This window comes from Stomoxys calcitrans, chromosome 1 (genome assembly GCF_963082655.1).
Source record: "Stomoxys calcitrans chromosome 1, idStoCalc2.1, whole genome shotgun sequence".
Classification (NCBI taxonomy): domain Eukaryota; kingdom Metazoa; phylum Arthropoda; class Insecta; order Diptera; family Muscidae; genus Stomoxys; species Stomoxys calcitrans.
The window spans coordinates 192,760,487-192,781,062 of NC_081552.1; the positions used below are offsets into that span (position 1 = coordinate 192,760,487).

The following is a 20,576-nucleotide window of genomic DNA, read 5'->3' on the forward strand; positions in this document are numbered from 1 at the left end:
ATTGTAAATCGGCCAAATCGGTCCATGTTTTCATATAGTTGCCATATAAACCGATCTTGGGTCTTGACTTCTCGAGCCTCGAACTGCGCTTAATATAGTTCAAATCGGTTTATAATCTGATATATCTGCCATATAAACCGATCTGGGGTCTTGACATCTACAGCTTTAATTTAATTCTTATCTGATTTGGCTATAATTTAGCTTGAGGTTTTTTGTTATGATTCCCAACAACTGTGCTTAGTATGGCGCTAATCGGTACATAACCTGATATAGCTGCCATATAAACCGATCTGGGTTCTTGACTTCTTCAGCTCTTGGAGGGCGCAATTCTCGTCCGATTTGACTGAAATTTTGCAAGCGATGTTTTGGTATTACTTCCAACAACTGTGCTTAGCATAGTCTAAATCGGTTCATAACCAGATATAGCTGCCATATAAACCAATCTTGGATCATGACTTCTTGAGCCGCTGGAGGGCCGCTTGTTCCAAGACTCGACGCTCGCCTCCAGCCGCCCCTAACCTGAGAACAGAAGCTGATGTTGCCCATTGGTTATTTGAAGGGGCCAATAACTCGCCTTGTCATCTCGTGTATCATTGACACTCAGTATTAATTTAGGAGCCAATGACACCAGACTCCTCACTGAGACTCTCCTCTCGAAAATCGCTGACTGCCCGAGGCCGCATTTGCAGCTACTCCGCATAAAAACACAGCTTTCCATCCATCCGCAACCTGTGGATGGGTCCGGAAGCTTTCAGCTAAGCTTCCTGTAGTAACGATGGACACCACACAAATCGGGGCTCAAAGTTTCAGCCTGTGTGGTGCTCATAGTTATCCCGTATCGGCCGGGACCTCAGGTTATAGACCGTATTAGACCACACTTGACATAATTGTTGGAATTCAAAACAAAGCACATCAATCGAGCTACACTGAGAAGAAGTATTTGTGCAAAATTCCAAGCGCCTAGCTTCGCTCGTTTGAAAATAAGCGTGATTTCGACATACGTACAGACTGACGGACCCTAATGCTGGCGACATTTAGGTGGTACTGTATCATTTGGTATGGCAAACATGTAAAAACTTTCCAAAAAGAGTTGTCGCACTGCGGACGCCGTTCGGACTCGGCTATAAAATGGAGGTCCCTTATCATTGAGCTTAAAACTTGAATCGGACAGCACTCATTGATTTGTGAGAAGTTTGCCACTGTTAATTAGTGGAATGTTCATGGGCAAATTTGCATTTGCACCGACTAGAATGTCGAGACAATCAAGATCTCAGATCTCAGGATCTCAGATCTCAGGATCTCAGGATTTCAGATCTCAGATCTCAGGATCTCAGGATTTCAGATCTCAGGATCTCAGATCTCAGGATCTCAGATCTCAGGATCTCAGATCTCAGGATCTCAGATCTCAGGATCTCAGATCAATATTTCGAGGTGCTTCAAAAGGAAAAACGAAGTTAGTAAACACCCATCCTATGTTGGAAGGTATAAAAAACTACCATAGGATGAACGCAGTATGACCGCTTTGTCATTTAAGCTGCTCACACCTCAATTTAGCACATCAAAGCAAACTTTGTTTTAGAAATGCCCTTTTTCAATAACATCAAATTAATTAAAAACTGCACAATAATGCAAACAATTTCCCCTGTAAAGACCAAAATCAACCAATGCCACCTCCACATTTGTACAAAAGTCCATAACGATTAAAAAAATCCACAATAATTACAAAACAAATTTCATTATTTCAAATAATGACTCAATTTAAATCAAGGTAATAAAAATATTTTCTCTTTAAATGGTTGCTACTCTGATTTTATGGTCACCATTTTGTACTAAAACGCAAACGAAAAAAAAAAATCAAATGGATTTCAATCGAATGGCATGGAAACGACAACAACAAACCAAGCAACACTAAATTAAATACAATAATAAAATTTAACCTTCCGTTACCTTACAAATGGAAAAAAACGAATGAAATGAAGAGGAAAAAAATCGACAAATATTGAAATTACCTCAAATAAATGAAAGAGACTTTGGCAACACACACACACAAAAAGGCGATAAAAATTTACTGCAAAACAAAATGGTTGCGCATGAGCATAAAAAAGCAGCAATGGCTAGCAAACAATCGAAAATAAACATTATGATTGTTGTCTCATTGTGCTGTTGGTGTTGTTGTTTCTGTTGCTGGGTAGAAAACCCAACTTCAATTTGTATATTTACACACTTTTTTATGCAAATTAATTGAATATTGTCAACTTGGTTGGCTTATTTTTTTCGTTTTTATTAATAAAAGAAACAACAACAACAACAACGACGGCAATATGTCGTCAGCTGAAGGGGATATACAATCGAAACTTGTGACAATGCTCGAATGGATAAACGGATGGACAGGCAAAGGGGGAATTAGAGGGACAAGCAAGCGTATGGATTTGTTTTTTTTTATAGATAGATATAAGGTTTCAAAATGAATGAATGAAATAAATGACAGCAGTGCCCCTTTATTCTATTTCAATACAGTTTTATATACTCGTAAATTATGCGAATTTATATACAAACAAGTGTAGATAGGTAAATCATTTACAAGCATATAATGAATGTCTTCAAAAGTCTATACAATCCATTAAATTCAATTTTCCAGTCTGAGATCATCTTCTATTTGCAATAATTGCACAATCAAAAAGAAAAGGTACTACAATCCTCAATCTGGGATTTAATTGAAAAGTTCAATCACTCAATGTCAAAACCAATCTCCTATCATTAAGCTTGTCTTGAAAGAGAAAAAAACGAAACTTGTAATATTAAAATAATCTTCGCCCTAATAGGCAAAAAAAAATTGAAAATTGAAATTCGGTAGAACCCTGCCGGGATTCGAACCCGGGAACACGGAGCAACAGTGGGAGCCGTTGCCATCAATACAACTTCCAAAAGACTCACAGAATCATGTGTATGCCATGGGAGTAGTGTAATTGTGTAGAAAAAAACTGTCATTACACAAAAACACCCCTAATGGGCAAAAAAAAAACTTGAAAATTGAAATTTGGTACAGCCCGGCCGGTATTCGAACCTGGGCACACGAAGCAACAGTGAGAGCCTATGCCGTTGCCATCAATACAACTTTCAAAAGACTCACAGAACCATGTGTATGCCATGGGAGTAGTGTAATTGTGTAGAAAAAAATCTGCCATTACACAAAAACACCTGCATTGGGAAAGGAACAGCTAGTAGACAGGTTTGTTGAGCGTGGGTAATGTGATATTTATATCTAGAGGCGTTTTCGCAACAAATAGAATATAAGTAAAACATACCTACGTACGGAAGCCACCGTAGCGCAGAGGTTAGCATGTCCGCCTATGACGCTGAACGCCTGGGTTCGAATCCTGGCGAGGCCATTAGAAAATATTTTCAGCGGTGGTTTTCCCCTCCTAATGCTGGCAACATTTGTGAGGTACAATGCCATGTAAAACTTCTCTCCAAAGAGGTGTCATTTCCAGAATTAAATTGAATATTAGAGACCATTATAGAAGTCATTGTGTAAAATTTCAGCCAAATGTAGTAAGAATGGCGCACTTTAGAAGCTGAAGAAGTAAAATAGGGAGATCGGTCTATAAGGGAGCTGTATTAGGGTATAAACCGATTCACACAATATTCCACACGTATGTTAAAATTCATGAGAGAAGCCATTTTACAAAATTTCAGCCAAATCGGATAATATTTGGACCCTTTAGAGGCTCAAGAAGTCAAGATCCCATATAGGTTTATATGACAGCTATACCAGGTTATGGACCGATTTCAACTATTCTTAGCACAATTGTTGAAAGTCATAACAAAAAACGCCATGCAAAATTTCAGTCAAATCGGATAATAACTGCGCCCTCTAGTGGCTTAAGAAGTCAAGACCCGGATTGGTTTATATGGCAGCTATACCACTTACCGGTTTTTACCATCACCAAGCTGACATTAGCAAAGGTTCTTGGACTCATATTACAATTTCTCGCGATATGGACCGATTTTAACTATACTTAGCCCATCAGTTGAATGTCATAACAAAACACCTTGTGCAAAATTTCAGCCAAATCGGATAATAATTGTGCCCTCTAGTAGCTCACGAAGTCAAGACCCCAAATCGGTGTATATGGCAGCTATATCAAGTAATGGACCGATTTGAACCATACTTAGCACAGTTTTTGAAAGTCATAACAAAAAACGTCATGCAAAATTTCAGACAAATTGCACCCTCTATTGACTCAAGAAGTCAAGACCCCAGATAGGTTTATATGACAGCTATATCAGGTTATGTACCGTATGTATGTCATTTGAGCCACATATTGGCATGGCGGGTAAATTTTTATACTTTAGGGGGGTGTTTTGTGGAAGGAGCGGTGCCCCAAACACTTTGTCTTACATTTGTACATCAAATTGGTATTCTACACCCAAATACCTTTCATTTAAACCTCATATTGTCATGGTCAGTAAATAAGTCCTGTTTGTGGAAGGAGCGGTGCCCCAGAAGCTTGGTCCCACACTTGGATATCAGATTCGTACTCTACTCGCAAATAGCTTTCATTTGAGTCCCATATTTCCATGGTCGGAAAATATGTGGTCCCCCAAACACTTGGTCCGACAATTGGATATCAGATACGTTTTCTAATCTTAATTACCTCTCATTGGAGTCCCATATTGTCGTGATTGGTCTATATATATATTTGGTAGGTTTTGGGGGTGGGGCGGCCCACCTTGGTACCCCATCCGAAATTTTTGTTTGTAGTTTGCTATGAGAGAGCACTCAAAATTTCGCTTAAATCAAATATCAAAACATGTTCATCCGGTTCAGCCGTTTCTGAGTCTATAAGGAACACACAAACAAAATCTACAAACAAACACAAATTGATTTTTATATATAAGATAAGAATAACCATCTTTCATCATAATCTGATGAGAAATGCATAATTTATGAACCCATAACAGCTATATCTAAATATAGTCCGATCTCCACCATATTCAAGAAGGCTACGTAAGGGACTAGCAAAACTCATTGTACCACGTTTATCGGGAGATCGGTATATGTATATTAAAGATATATCCAAATAAAAACACATCTGAACCACATAGAACACAAATGTCGAGGAGCCTAACAAAGCCCACTGGGTCAAATTTCAGCGAAATGGAGTAATAAACGTGCTTTTATGGTCCCAATAACTTAAATCTAGAGATCGGTAAATATGGCAGCTATATCCAAATATAGCCCGATCTTGACCATACTCGGTACGAATGTTGAAGGCCCTATCGGTTAATAAATTCACCTTTTATGGGCCTAAATTTAAATCGGGAGTTACAACCAAATCTGGAACGATCTGGGCCGCATAGAATGGGGATGTCGAGGAGCCTTACGCAACAAGCTATACCAAATTTCAGCAAAATTTGACAATAAATGCGCTTGTTATGGGCCAAACACCTTAAACCGAGAGATCGGTTTATATGGCAGGCAGCTATATCAAAATCTGGACCGATCTGGGCCAAACAAGGATGGCAAGGGGCTTGAAATAACTTACCCTCCCAAATTTCAGCGAAATCGGATAATAAATGCGACTTTTATGGGCCTAAAAACTCTGATCGAGAGATTGGTCTCTATGGCAGCTATATCTAAATCTGAGCCGATCTGGATCATATTGAACAAGAATGTCGAGAGGCCTAACACAACACATTGTCCCAAATTTCAGCCAAATCGGATAATAAATGTGGCTTTAATGAGTCTAAGACCTTAAATCGGCAGTTCAGTCTATATGGGGGCTATATCAAGATGTAGACCGATATATCTCATCTTCAAATCTAACCTGCCTATGGATAATCTGCGCAAAGTTTCAGCTCAATATCTCTATATTTAAATAATGTAGCGTGATTTTAACACTCCCAAGTTCTTTAACGAATTGAATGTGCATGAGATCTTTAATGAGGTATCGCTACAACTACTTCTGGGCTTCCCAGAAACTCTCCAAATGGTAAAATCGCAGGCTCTGTCTGACATTGGCAGGAAAGCCTTAACACACGAAAGTAATGGATTGTCGTCCCATTAGTCTGTAATCCCTAATGAGGAAAACTGAAGATGATTTCTTGGCATCGTTGTCTCGACTACATCACGCTTATAGCTAGAGCAAGAACTGAATCAATCCTGTATGACCGATTAGGCTACATGTAAGATTCTATTGTATTATTGTCATGAAATATACAATGGTACCATTTTATTGTGCGTTCAACGATGTAAAATCGTCTAATTGATCTGAAGAAATCTGCCCTCTGTTCCTTAGCAGAGGTTTTCAAGGATATTTTATAAATTTTATTAAATTTTTAATATTAACAAATATCGATTTTTTTCTTTCGGTGTAATTATTTAATTTTCTCCTTTACGCTCTCTCATTTTATTGTAGGTGCAGCCATAAGACGCAGCCCCGCCGTTGATTTATTCGAACAACATCAGGGCACCCACATACTACAGGTAAGAATGAAATGTAATGCAGCTGGCACCTAAAAAGGGTCAGGCAAACATTCTTAAAGTTTAAGGCATTTTTTTTTTGTTGATTCATATGCAAATTTGTATGGAAAATTATTGCATTGAAGTTAAAACTATGTTCGTTTTTCTTTCCTTCTCCTTTATTGCACCCATTCAGTCTTTGGATGGCTTCGCTTTGGCAGTGGCTGCTGATGGCCGTTTCCTGTACATATCGGAAACGGTATCCATATATTTGGGCTTGTCACAGGTGGAAATGACAGGCAGCAGTATATTCGATTATATACACCAGGGCGATCATGCCGAAATTGCTGAGCAATTGGGCTTAAGCTTAACCAGTGGAGGTATATCCGGTGCTGGCTCAAGTTCAGGTCCAGCTGGCATGTCCTCGCCGCATTCAGGAGGCTCAGATGATGGTGTGGGTTCGCATGGCACCAATAATCCAGATGGTGAGTTCACATAACAACAACAACAACATTTATTGGTTTATTATTATCATTTTTTTTTTTTATTTACAATTTTCTTGAAATTTCTTTACAGTTTCCGGCCAAATGACTATGAATTCAAATAGCGGCTATAAAGGTTTCGAACGCTCATTTTGTGTGCGCATGAAATCGACTTTAACCAAACGAGGCTGTCATTTTAAATCTAGCGGTTATAGGGTGAGTTGTGATGCTTCTTTCAGCAATACCAGCAAGGATTAATTTATGTATGTTTTGTCAATGTAGTGTCTTTAAGTAGCAGTAGTAGAGAAAAGAGAGTGTAGTGTGTACAAATATTAGATAGTAGTTGATTTTTTTTTTTATTTTAGTTTTATTATTTTGGTTGCAATTATGTTTGTTTTTGTTGTTAACTAATTATGTTCATTAACTCTCCCTCATGACAAGTAAAAACAAAAAAAAACCAAAGAAAAAACTAAGTTCTCCATCTTATACCCTCTCCCTTTTCCCCTTCATTATCTACAGGCTAATAGTAATGACCAATCGGCCAATGGTGGTAAAAATGGTAAAAACTTGGGCACCAATTATTCGGTACGTATCAATCAAAATCAGTACAAAGAATCGAAATCGTTAAAAAAAACAACAAAGAACTTATCTTTAACTCTCACAAATTACAATCCAGATATTTTATTTTCTGTTGTTGTATTTTTTGTGTGCGAATTTGAAATTAAATTCCATTTGTTTTGAAATTAAATAACAACCAAACCAAAAACAAAAACAAAGAATATGAACCAAATTTTCCAAATTTTACTAACATTTTATAACGACTTGAAGAGAACTTAACTGATTTTATTGATCAGTATCGAATCTAAAAATTAAGTGTTATAGGAAAAATGGTAAAAATAAATAAAAAAAAGTTTATAGGTTTTAGGCGTATATTTCTTAACTAAAATATGTTCGAAAATATCACCGTATATACAAGCATAACTAATTTAAATTAAAATCAACTGATAAGGTTTTTTGCATTATTATGAAACTGAACAGATGTGTGGTATGCAAATCCAAAGTTGCCCATAAACATTCCATTTAGGAACAGGGGCAAACTTCTCTCATATCACTCAATGCTGTCCGATTCAGGAGGCCACCCTAGAGCAGAGGTTAGCATGTCCGTCATTGACGCTATATGCCTGGCGAGAATATCAGAAAAAATTTTCTGAGATGGTTATTCCCTCCTCATACTGGCGACATTTGTGAGGAACTATGCCATGTAAAACTTCTCTCCAAAGAGATGTCGCACTGCGGCACGCCGTTCGCGAATTGCAAATGGGCCATGTCGGTTAAGATTTGGATATAGCTCCCATATAAACCGAACTTCCGATTTGACTTCTTGAGACCCTGCAACCCACAATTTTCATCCGATTGGGCTAAAATTTTACACAAAGTGTTCACTTATGACTTCTAACAACTGTGCCAAGTACGATCCAAATAGGTTCATAACCTGATATATCTCCCGATTTAACTTCTTGAGCCCCTGGAAGCCACAATTTTTTTCCTATTTGGCTGAAATTTTGCATGCAATGTTCTGTTTTGACTTCCAACAATTGTATGTATGGTACGAATCGGTCTATAACCTTATATAGCTACCATATAAACCGATCTCCCGATTTGACTTCTGGACTCCTTCTAAACTGCAATTTTTGTCCGATTTGGCTGAAATTTTGCATTTAGTGGCCTATGACGACTTTCAACAACTGTGCCAAATACGGTCCAGATCAGTCTATAACGTTATAAAGCTGCCATGTAAACCGGTCTCTCAATCATCCTTGCTCGGTTCCTAGAAGCTTTAATTTTTGATGGTTTGACAGAGGTTTGGTATGTAGAATAAAATTATGCCCTTCAACTAAATTTATTTTACATAAATTTTTAGTAGAATCCATGGTTGTGGGTTTTCAAGATTCGGCCCGACGAACTTAGCACGCTTTTACTTGTTTGTAATCAAGGTGGATATCGCATTTGTTATCCGATTATCACTAAAACTCGCATATATCACTTTTTTAGCCAAGAAACAAACGCTACAAAATTTGGCAAACATCGGCTAAGATTTAGATAAAGCTCCCATATATACAAAGGGTAATTTTTTAGCTATTCTATTTTTGGCAACACTGGTTTAAACAGCTCAGGAGTCCTGCGTTCGAGTCCTGGCGAGACCATAAGAAAATAAATTTTTAGCGGTGGTTTTCCCCTCCGAATGTTGGCAACATTTATGAGTCACTAAGAGGGTCGCACTGCGGCACCCCTTTCGGACTCGGCTATAAAAAGGAGGTCCCTTATCATCCTAGAATCCGACTGCACTTATTGATATGTGAGAAGTTTGTTCCTGTTCATTAGTGGAATGTTCATGGGCAAAATTTGCATTTTGTTTAAACAGCTCACGCACGCTCCGTGTTTTGGTTCACTGTCAAACATCTTCAGTTTGGTCTATAATTTAACCATTAATCGCCTTACAAACGAACAAACATTGCAAATTATTGAATTTTATTAGCAAAATGCATGATCTGTAAAGTTCTAAGTTCATCGCGCGCTTCTTCCATTTTACGATGAAACTCAGTTTTGGCTTAATGGGTACGTAAATAAACAGAATTGTCGGTTTTGTAGCGAAGATCAGCCAGAAGCATTGCAAGAGCTACCAATGCATCCAGAAAAAGTGAAAGTCACAGTTTGGTTTGGTTTATGGGCTGGCGGCATCATTGGACCGTATTTCTTCAAAGCTGATGCGAATCGTAACGTAATTGTGAGATGATATCCAACTTTTTCTTCGCCCAAAATGCATGAGCTTGACTTGCATGACATGTGATTTCAACAAGACGGTGCCACATGCCCCACACATTAACACGAAACAATGGACTTATTGAGAGGCGAGTTCGGTGAACACTTTATTTCACGTTCGAAATAGGTCAACTGGCCGCCTAGATCTTGCGATTCAACGCCTTTAGACTATTTTTTGTGGGGCTATGTTGAAGCTCATGTCTATACAGACAAGGCCGCTTTAATTGACGCATGGGAAGACAACATAGAAGCATTTATTCGTGAGATACCGATCGAAATGTTGAAAAGAGTATGCCAAAATTGTACTTAGCGTATGGACTATGTGAGGCGCAGTAACGGTCAACATTTGCATGAAAATATCTTCAAAAATTTTCGGATTTTGTGGGTGTGTGTTTTCACCTCACCCTTTAGAAAACGCTCGATTTACATTTAGAAGGGCATAGTTACTACAATTTTCAACTGATTTGCACGAAATTTGGTATTTATTATATTGTTAGGTGTTAGATCATCATTTTGATGAGCTGTAAACGCAATAACGTTGTTAGTATAGCCTCTTCCTATGGTGGAGGGTATACAAAACTCTACCCCTAGATTCTTGTAAAAGAGCTATTGGCTATCCTCTGGAGCTAAAACGCTTGGCCTGCATTAACAGTATGCTGCAGTTGCCAGATTGACAAAGTTATATGGTGAGGACAAGGTGGTTAAGGCGATAAGAACTCTTAAACAGAATTTGTTCTTTTCAATAGAATTTATAAGGTAGCAATGATGTCGCCACTCATATTGGGAGGAAAACAAAATACTGGAGTGTTTTGCCGGGCAGAAAATTCCCCTTCAAATCCAATGGAAAAATAAAACAGCTATAGTCGTATACACCAGCAAGATCAATCTTTTGGAGTTTAAACGGGTGTCCTGCATTGACTGTACACTACAGTGGTCTGGTGGACGGCACTTAAAAAAAACTACATACAAACGGATGGTTAGATTCAGAATATCACAGATGCGCTGATCCCGACTTTATCTAAAGCACTAAATGTTATTCTACAACACATAAAAATTGTTGCGACCACTGCTGGAACTTATTTCATATTCTTTTGACTGGCCGTGCAAGGGAGATGTATTGGCGTTATAGGGTAAGATTGCTCTTTGGACACATTTTGCCGACCACCTATACGATTTTGATCTTAAGGAAATGATTCGGAATAGGAAGATTTTTTAGAGTAGTTATACGTCAATTTTATAGCTTGCGTCCGGCTTTGTGGCGCAGAGGTTAGCATGTCCGTCTATGACGCTGAACGCCTGGGTTCGAATCCTGTCGAGACCACCAGAAAAAAATGTTCAGCGTTGGGGAAACCCTCCTAATGCTGGCAATAATTGTGAGGTACTATGCCATGTAAAACTTCTCCCCAAAGAGGTCTCGCACTGCGGCACGCCGTTCGGACTCGGCTATAAAAGAGAGGTCCCTTACCATTCAGCTTAAACAAGAATCGGACTGCATTCATTGATATGTGAGAAGCTTGCCCCTGTTCCTTAGTGGAATGTTCATGGGCAAAATTTACAAAATTTCGGAAGTAACAACCTCAATTGTGAAAATAACTCTTCTACATGCCTATAATTCCGGTAATCCCTTGAGAACCTAGTGCAATGGAGAGAAAATCTGATTAATGAGGAGAGGATTTTCGCGTGCCTCTAAGGTAGGTTAAAGAGATTGTGTATAACATTCCTGAACACACTATGCATACTGAGATTTCAGAGGTTGGAAGAATTGTGGAACATAGGTGTTGAAATTGCATAAAGACTGGGCATCGTTTTATGGATTACCTTGAAGACAGGATGGTTATAAGCTCAAATGTATGAATTGCGGGACTTCGAGAAGCTGTTTTGTTACCACTCGAAAAAATAGCTGAGACAACTTTGTATATTTCATCTTCAAATCAGACTATAGATACAAACATTTAGTAAAGGGTGATTTTTTTGAGGTTAGGATTTTCATGCATTAGTATTTGACAGATCACGTGGGATTTTAGACATGGTGTCAAAGAGAAAGATGCTCAGTATGCTTTGACATTTCATCATGAATAGACTTTGACACCATGTCTGAAATCCCACGTGATCTGTCAAATACTAATGCATGAAAATCCTAACCTCAAAAAAATCACCCTTTATATCATAAAAGACTTTTAAATTATGATGCATTACGGAGTAGAATATGCAATGAGTTGTTTATGCAAAGGAAGTGGATAGGTCTGCCTCTGGACGAAAATTGCGAAATTGCTTTTTGGCGAAGGGTTTTAGACAGCCGACAATAGATTTCGAGATCAGTTGGCTGTTTTATTACTATTTAGCCAAGCAGTGGTTGCGGACAATGCGTAATCTTTGATATCTCAAGAAGTATAAAAAAATTGTATAAAAAGTTTGCAACAATGCTTATTGCAATTCCGCAATATTCCTGTTTATAAAAGGTACGTGGACTTCTATACGAAGTTTTCCAAACAAGATTACCATATGGGGTATACTCAAAAGAAATAAAACTGGACATATACAGTCGAAAATGGACAAGTGAACGCTACAGATACATCAATTTGGTTTCACTTATCCGTAATTTTCAGTTAAGCGTAGTTCGGATAGGTGAAACTTGTTTCCACTTAAGCGACAAAAGCATAAATGCAAACGAATTTTCGCGTTGACGAATTAATTATGTGTCAAATTGAGTAGAAAAGAGCAATGCTCTGTAGAACTCTTTAAAATTCAGAGAAAATAATTAACGATTACAATTTTATGGTTTTACAAAAATGGGTTTGCAAATTTTCTTGATGATGGGAATTTTTCCTCATAGTTTACAATAGAAATAACTTTTTCACTTACACGATTTCCAGTTCCTATAAAAGCGGAATTTGGGTTACAAAAACTTTTTCAGTTTAGCGGTATTATCAATTAAGTCGTTTTTTACTTAATCGAATTCAATTGCAGATTACCCCCAAATATGAATGTCTGTTTCCGTCAAGTTTCACTTAAGCAAAATTTGTCTCTTAAGTGTATTGCAGTTATGCGGTTTTCCCTGTATTAGCATGCCTCATCTAGATAAAGCGATTTGGGCAAAAGGGTGGAGTGCAGAATGGGGCAGAATTCAGCATGTCCTCCTATAACACCGAAAGTCTGGGTAGTTATTCCCTCACTAATGTTGACGAAATTTGTGAAGTATCCAGCCACAGATAGTCACAGATTGGAGGCTGTAGCGGTCTATGTTTATGACTGATTGGAAAACATGCTAATATAGGAAAGGTTGCAAGTAACCAGAAGAGGAAGAAAGAGGAAACTATATAACATTTGTTGCGTGTGTGTGTCGCACTGGCAAACAGCAGGATCTCCCCTTAAACTTTGTTTTTTTAGAAGACTTATTTGAATTGGAGGATGTTAACATTCAGTTGTTGTTATGCTTTTAAAATAGGAACGAAAAGGTGTTAGGCATTTTACTATCGTGGCTATTGCCCAACTTCACCACATTGGACATGAATATTTTCTCAGAATGTTATGTTATAAAACTAGGAAATACTTTACTGAGGACTGGGGATATTTTGATTGGTAGGTCCAGGTCTAGGAATGGAAAATGATAAAAAATTGAAGACGGCGAGCTTCTAAGATGATTTGTCTTAACCTAAACTTGATTAGGTATATCTGTTTGCTGTCGTTGACTATAGCAGAAACATCACTCAATGCGTCCATCTTGAAAGCTCGCTTTCTGATTGGCAAGCAAAAGGAGTTGTACATTAGGCTTTCACTTCGTTGCAGATTTGTATGAATTAGCGAATGTATAGATTTTCTGAGTATTAGTAGACATTTAAAAGCGATATACTTGGTTAAACCATGGGAACATCATCCATCTCTTGGTTGTTGTTTGTAATATAAACAAAAATTAAATATAAAAGGAAAGTTGTTTTGGCAACTGATGAGAATTGAAAACACATTTAGAAATTTAGTTCAGTTACTAAAACATGGAAATTTCGATAAAATTAAGACCAGGGAAATTATTTTAAGAAAAGAAAAATCAAACATTTTGATAGATATTTTTTTTTTTATTATTCTTTTTTTCCTAACAATTTTTGTGTTGTTTTCTGTATTTCTGCCTTTTCAATACTCTCAAATTTCTATTCATGTCTAATTTGAGTTCGTTATACTTTTAACTCTATTTAAAGGTTGTGCTATTATTGTGTAAACTACGCCCGCAATACACCTTTTCGCATACGAGAAAATCACAACCCCCTCTACTGGGTATGGTGGCACTGGCCATTGCATTGCCACCACCCTCGGTGCATGAAATTCGATTGGAATGCGATATGTTTGTGACACGACTTAATTTCGATTTTCGAATTGCCCACTGTGAGCCAAGGTAAGTTTAACATAAGACAAGGAAAGGTTTTCACAAAACACCCTCCCTTTAATTAATTGAGGCTAATTGTGATTTATTGTTGTATCATTGCTCTTGCAGAGTATCTGAATTATTGGATTATTCCCCTGAAGAAATGGTGGGCAAAAGTATGTACTCACTGTGCCATGCAGAAGATTCCAATCGCATGAGGAAACATCACACAGATCGTAAGTATGAACAATGTATAAATTGATGTAAGCTTATAAAAAACTGGGCAGAAATTGATTGAAGAAGATAGCTGGCAATCTGACTTAGTCACATCAATCTCATTGAAGCGATATAATGCTTTTCACAAATTTCTTCAATAGCAAAGTACGGTTGATTATTCCCTTGAGCATATGTCCTATCATCATTCTAATTTCTACATTTCCTCTGCAACACCTAGAAATATAAGTCTAAGACCCTATTGACCTATTGGTCAACGACACTTTAAGTTAACCAAGTTATGTCCGTTCGTTTATCTCTTTGTTAAAGCTCAATAACTTCTCAATATATAGCGCCAAAATACTCCAAAAAAATTTTTATACCCTCCACCATAGGGTGGAACCCCTCGAAAAATATCCGTCTAAGAAAAATATTCGTCTAAGAAATATTCTTGGTCGTCATGACATTTTAAGTCCATCTAGCTATGTCCGTCTGTCGAAAGCACGCTTACTTCCGAAGGAGTAAAGCTAAGCGCTTGAAATTTTGCACAAATACTTCTTATTAGTGTATGTCGGTTGGGATTGTGAAGTGCGGCTCAGATCGGATTATATTAGGATATAGCTGCCCTATAGACCGACCACCCGATCTCCCGATATAGGGTATTGAGGCCACAAAAGATCCATTTATTACCCGAATTCGATGAAATTTGGCACAGTGTATTCTGGTAGCCCCCTACCCATTTCTGTCAAATGTGGTACAGATCGGACCATATTTTGATATAGCTGTCATATTTGGATATATAGCTCCCGAAATAGTGTAGTGAGCCTATTAAACGACCATTTTTCATCATATTTCGATGAAATTATACAAAGTATATGAAATCATGAAAAATTTTTTGGAACATTTTTTTATACCCAAGATATCTGCAAAATTATAAATACGAAGCTTTTGGGTATAAATGAGTAAATACCCTGGTATTTACCCAATTTACCGGGTAAATACCTTTTGGGTCTCTATCCATCGCCCATCTCTATTCATTACGTAACTGTCAGTTTACGAAGCTGTCATTTACGAAAAGGTATGAAGACTGGTCTGTGCCACTGTAGGTGCTATATAAACCGATCTCGGGTCTTGACTTCTTGAGCTTCTTGAGGGCGCAATTCTTATCCAATTTGGCTGAAATTTAGCATATGTCGTGTTGGTATGACATGCAACAACTGTGCCAAGTATGATCTCAATCGGACCTTAACCTGATATAGCTGCCATATAAACCTATCTCCAAGTATGACCTAAATCGGATCTTAACCTGATATAGCTGCCATATAAACCTATCTCCCAATTTAACTTTCTGAGCCTCTGAAAGGCGCAGTTATTACTCGATTTGCCTGAAATTCTGGATGTGACATACAAGACAAGTCATACAAAGAACTTGTCACATGCGTTCCCAGGTGGAGGGTATAAAAGATTCGGCCCGGCCGAACTTAGCACGCTTTTACTTGTTATGAATGCGGGACAAATCGGAAAAGTTTAAATATACCTTTCAAATAAATCAATCTTCCAAACTGAATTTTTGAACCCCTGTAGGGCACAACCCTTTACGTTATAACTTCCTTTATGACTTCCAATGCCCATAAATGCCAAGTATGGTTTGACTCCATGAGAAGGTGAATTTGCCCATGAAAATTCCCTCAAGGAACAAGAGTAAACTTCTCACACATCAATCCGATTCAAGTTAAAGGTTAATGATGAGGAGCTTTCTTTTTATAGCCGAGTCCGAACGGACACCTATAGTTTGCAAATGACTTCTATACATGGCATAGTACCTCACAAATGTCGCCAGCACTAGGAGTGAAAGACCAACGCTGATGTTTTCGGCAGGATTCGAACCCAGACGTTTAGCGTCATAGACGGACATGCCAACCTCTGTGGTACGATGGCCTCATGACTCCGTTCATAATCTGGCATAACTCACACATAAACCAGTGTCTTGGTTTGACTCTCTATTAGTTCGTAGTTTGATGCAATATTTTCTTTTATGACTTTCAAAATCTACGTTTAGTATTGTCCAAGCCGGTCAAAAACATTGGATATGTGATGAAAACTTTTTTTGATTTGACTTCTTGGGAACCTGGGGTGTAATTACTTTATGAATTGTTCACAAATTTGAAAAACCAAATGCTTGCAATTTAAACGTATATCGAAATTGTATGTATATTTAATTTTTTTTTCTCTCACCCTCTTCCTTTCAGTTATTGAAAAAGGTCAGGTCCTTACTGGCTACTATCGTTTGATGAACAAAAGCGGTGGCTACACCTGGATGCAGAGCTGTGCCACCGTTGTGTGTAATTCCAAAAATGCCGATGAGCAGAATATCATTTGTGTGAATTATGTGATTAGCAATCGTGAACATGAAAATCTAATTTTGGATTGTTGCCAATTGGAGCCTAGCATAGATAGCATCAAACACGAGGACCTCTCAAGTCTGGACAAGAGTTCGGGTTCCCCAGGGGGAGATGCCACAGCCCCCACTTGTTTAGATCAAAATGGCCACAATGGTCTGGTGGGCAGTGATACCAAATTGGCTTCACCCAAAACTGAACCGGATACACAACAGCAACATCAGCAGCAGAAATCAAGAGGCCGTGGGGGCAATGGTGGCAACAACAGCAATTTGTCCCTTATCAAAGAAAGTGCCACACCCACTGTGGTGGGTGCTTTAGATGATGCTACAATTAATGCCTTACCCACCACGGTACCATCGGCGCCTACGCCGACTCCTACAACTACCAAGCGAAAGCGCAAATCCAAAGCTGTGCCTCAGCAGGTGGAGGGCAATGAGAATGTAGTTGACTCGGGGGTGGTAAATGAACCAAATGCCAAAGTTCCTTCTTTAGATCGTGATACGCCACGCACCAGATTGCCCTCAATCATAGACGAACAGCAGCAGCAGCAACAACAGCAACAACAACAACAACAGCAGCAGCATCAACAGCAACCCCAACAACCAGCTCCTTCCCAAATACAAAGTTCCGAGAACTCTGTTAAAGATTTGGAACAAGCCATGTCAAAACATCTGCCTTCGCCCAGTAGTGGAGCTGTAGTAGTTGGTTCAAATGCGGTAAGCAATACCACAGATTTCAGTGCCGACTCTTTGCTCAAACAGCAACAACAAAATGAGAAAAGCAGTACCATACAATGGATTGGTGCACCCCACTATCAACAACCTGCTGCTCCCATGCCAGCCACTGCTCTGCTGAGGCAGCTCTATGCCAATAGGGAAAGTGTGATAAGAGCCACAGCGAGGCAAACTCCCACAGGTGCATTCTATGGAGACCAACAAACGGGACCCCTACCCACCCCACCGGGCAGTGAGTCGTCCTATGATAATCAATACCTGCAGCTGCATTCCCATCCGCAAAAGACCTCCACGGATGCCTTTAACAATCTTGTGTCCACCTATGGCACCTACCATCACAGTTCCATAGACTATCACAATGCTATGACGCCGCCCAGCTCGGTTTCGCCACGTGATTCAAATAATTCCCTTAACGCAGGCAAAACTACATCGGCCCTTACCACGCTAAATGGCAGTTACGAATATGTGGATCCCCTCAAATCCCAATACCCCTCCTTGACCACCAGCAGTACAACAGATGTCTCCTCAGCTCTGCCCCTTAAACCTCAACCATATTCGGCCACAGCAGCAATGCATCATACAAGTGGAGCAGATGGATCTGGTGGCCTAACCTACAGTAATTTAGATCAGCCTCAATATTTTCCTACACATTCGAGTTTCCATTTGTATCATAAGGGTGGCCCGACAAGTGGCTGGTATTCCACACCATCATAGGCCGACTTTAGTTATAGTTCAAATTATGACACAGCTCCAATGTTAATGGATGTCTCATCGCCTTCCCATTGTCTACAGCATCAGAATTATGCCACACCTCGCTCCAATGCATTGAATAGAAAAGATGGTTGGGATATTGTGGGTACTTTGGGGAAAATGGCGCGAATGTTTTTCAATGTAAGAAAGGGTAATTAGAAAATGGGGTATTGGGTCTGCTTAAGAATTACCAGGGCCGCAAATAAGCCCCAGGAAATATGGCCCAATTCTAATTGAGAAAAAAAATAGCCCTCAATCCAAATTGAGAAAAATGGGCGGGGGGTCAAAAAAGAGTCAACATGGCCAATGGTACAGCCTTAAAACAAGGAGCCGTACGATGTAGGATATTTTGAGTACCCTGGCCACATTTTTCAGTTAATTTTCCGGTAGTGTAGCATTTTGGATTTTCAGAAAATCGGGAAGCCATTTGGCCCTCTTGGCTACATTCTTCAACAGTTTTTGCTCTAATTTGACATTTTTTGGTTTTCAAAGGGTGAAAGAGTGTCAATATAGGCCCACGGTTATGAAAAGACTCAATAGAACGGCATTCACCATTGGTCCAACTCTCTTCAGAAGCTTTGGTCTCTTGCGGCCATGGTATTATAATGGGAAACAACTTTCCAAGTAAGTCCGATTGAAGACTGCCACTATGACCTAACCTTCGTCGAAGTGTGTACTTTTACATAAAAATAATATACGAAGAAGACATTAGGCGGTACCAGTTAAAATAACTTGTTGCAATTTTTCCTAAAGATTCTTTTCTTAATAATACCCATCAGCATAGGATGGGGCGTATACTAATCTAGTCATTCTGTTTGTAATACCTCGAAATATTGATCTGCGACCCTTAAAGTATATATACTCTTGATCGTCTTGACATTCAAAATGGATCTTGGCATGTCCAAAATTTGGCCCAAGGACTTCTGTTCTGACTTCCAATATCCGTGCTACCCCATATAAGCCGATCCTCAGTTTTGAATTCTTGGGCTTCCAGATGCCTATATTTTCAACCGATTTGTCTAAAATGTTGCCCAAGGACTTTGTTCTGACTTCGAACTTTCGTGCTGAGTATGATTCAAATGGGTCTATAACCTGACTTCTTGTGTAGATTGAATTAAAATTAAAATTTTAATTGAAAAACTTGTATCGATTTTTTGTCTGTGTACCCACCATTTCTCTGTTCCACAGTGCTACATGCGCGATCACTGCCCAAGTTTATACGAGGACTGAGTAGCTCCGTAAGGCCGCACATTCTCCAAGTTTACTGATGGCACTCCTCTGGCCCCTATGACCAATCTGACTGCCTTTTCGTTCCCTCTTACCCCGTTATGACTGGGCATATAAACGATGCGACCTTCCGTATTCTAAGTCACCGAGATTGTGTGACCAGTTCCATCCAATCTCCCATTGCCATAAGTTCTATAGACGCAGTAATTGCCTCATACTTAATTTGTATGTCTAGAATAGTCACCAGTGCTTTAGTTGGCACTTATCGCCCTGCCTATGTTAAGGTAACCTATTCTCTGAACCTGTTATAATTTCTGCTAAGGCGGAAGTTAGTTTTGATCTAATCATGTTACTGTAGAGCCAGTGGACTATTCTCGGATGCAGGCCCCATGTTGAGCCTACGCTCCGTCTTAATATTGTCCAACATATGTAGGCCTTCCCCGTACGCTCTTCGATGTGGCACATTCAGTTTACTTTCCTACAAAAGATCACTACAAGTATTTGACCTTGTCGGATATCAACATCGTTCTTTTGAGGAAGTGTGACGTCGCAAATCGGCCTCCCTCGTCTACCTCGTAAAGAGATAGATCTCCGTCTTCTCTGGGTTTACATTCAGACCCCTAGGTTTAAGTGGCAGTCTGCCATCAGACTCACTTAGACGTTTTCGTCCATTGTGATACCACAGGAATAGAAGAAGGAAGATGCCTTCTAGTTCCTACCGTTGAACTATACAGATCGCTTAAAAAAGCTCCATAACTTGCGAATGTTCACATCCGCTAATCTGACAGGTTCTCAAAGAAATGAGAACCTAAAGTGGAACTCCTTCTGACTGCCAGTGCGGGACACACACACAGAAGGTGTTCTATAGTCTTTTCTTCTTCGATGTCCTCACAGCTTCTACAAAAGTCGTTGCTGGCAATTTTCAGTCTGACATCTCCATGAAGCTTTTGGTTCTTCTCCGTAGCTGATTCAGACTCCTACCACCTAGAAGAATTATAACTTCGTCAATTTGAACCTCCTATCCCTTATTTCTGGTGGTTACACATAGGATTGGGAGAAAAATGGTGCCCCTGTCGCATGCCATGTGTCACTTTCTCCCCTATTCTTATGTCATGAGACCTACAATTA

General features: G+C 39.1%; 1 protein-coding gene across 1 annotated transcript in view; it reads left to right on the top strand.

Moving 5' to 3' along the window:
- Window positions 1–19,164, top strand: part of LOC106086623 (protein trachealess) — a 228,110-nt gene extending 208,946 nt beyond the window's left edge. The window contains exons 5-10 of the mRNA XM_059362911.1: window positions 6,423–6,490; window positions 6,663–6,951; window positions 7,043–7,164; window positions 13,959–14,152; window positions 14,252–14,358; window positions 16,585–19,164. Coding sequence (XP_059218894.1) covers window positions 6,423–6,490; window positions 6,663–6,951; window positions 7,043–7,164; window positions 13,959–14,152; window positions 14,252–14,358; window positions 16,585–18,185 — 2,381 coding nt within the window. The 3' untranslated portion in view covers window positions 18,186–19,164. The remainder of the gene's footprint in view (window positions 1–6,422; window positions 6,491–6,662; window positions 6,952–7,042; window positions 7,165–13,958; window positions 14,153–14,251; window positions 14,359–16,584) is intronic.
- Window positions 19,165–20,576: the final 1,412 nt, after the last annotated feature.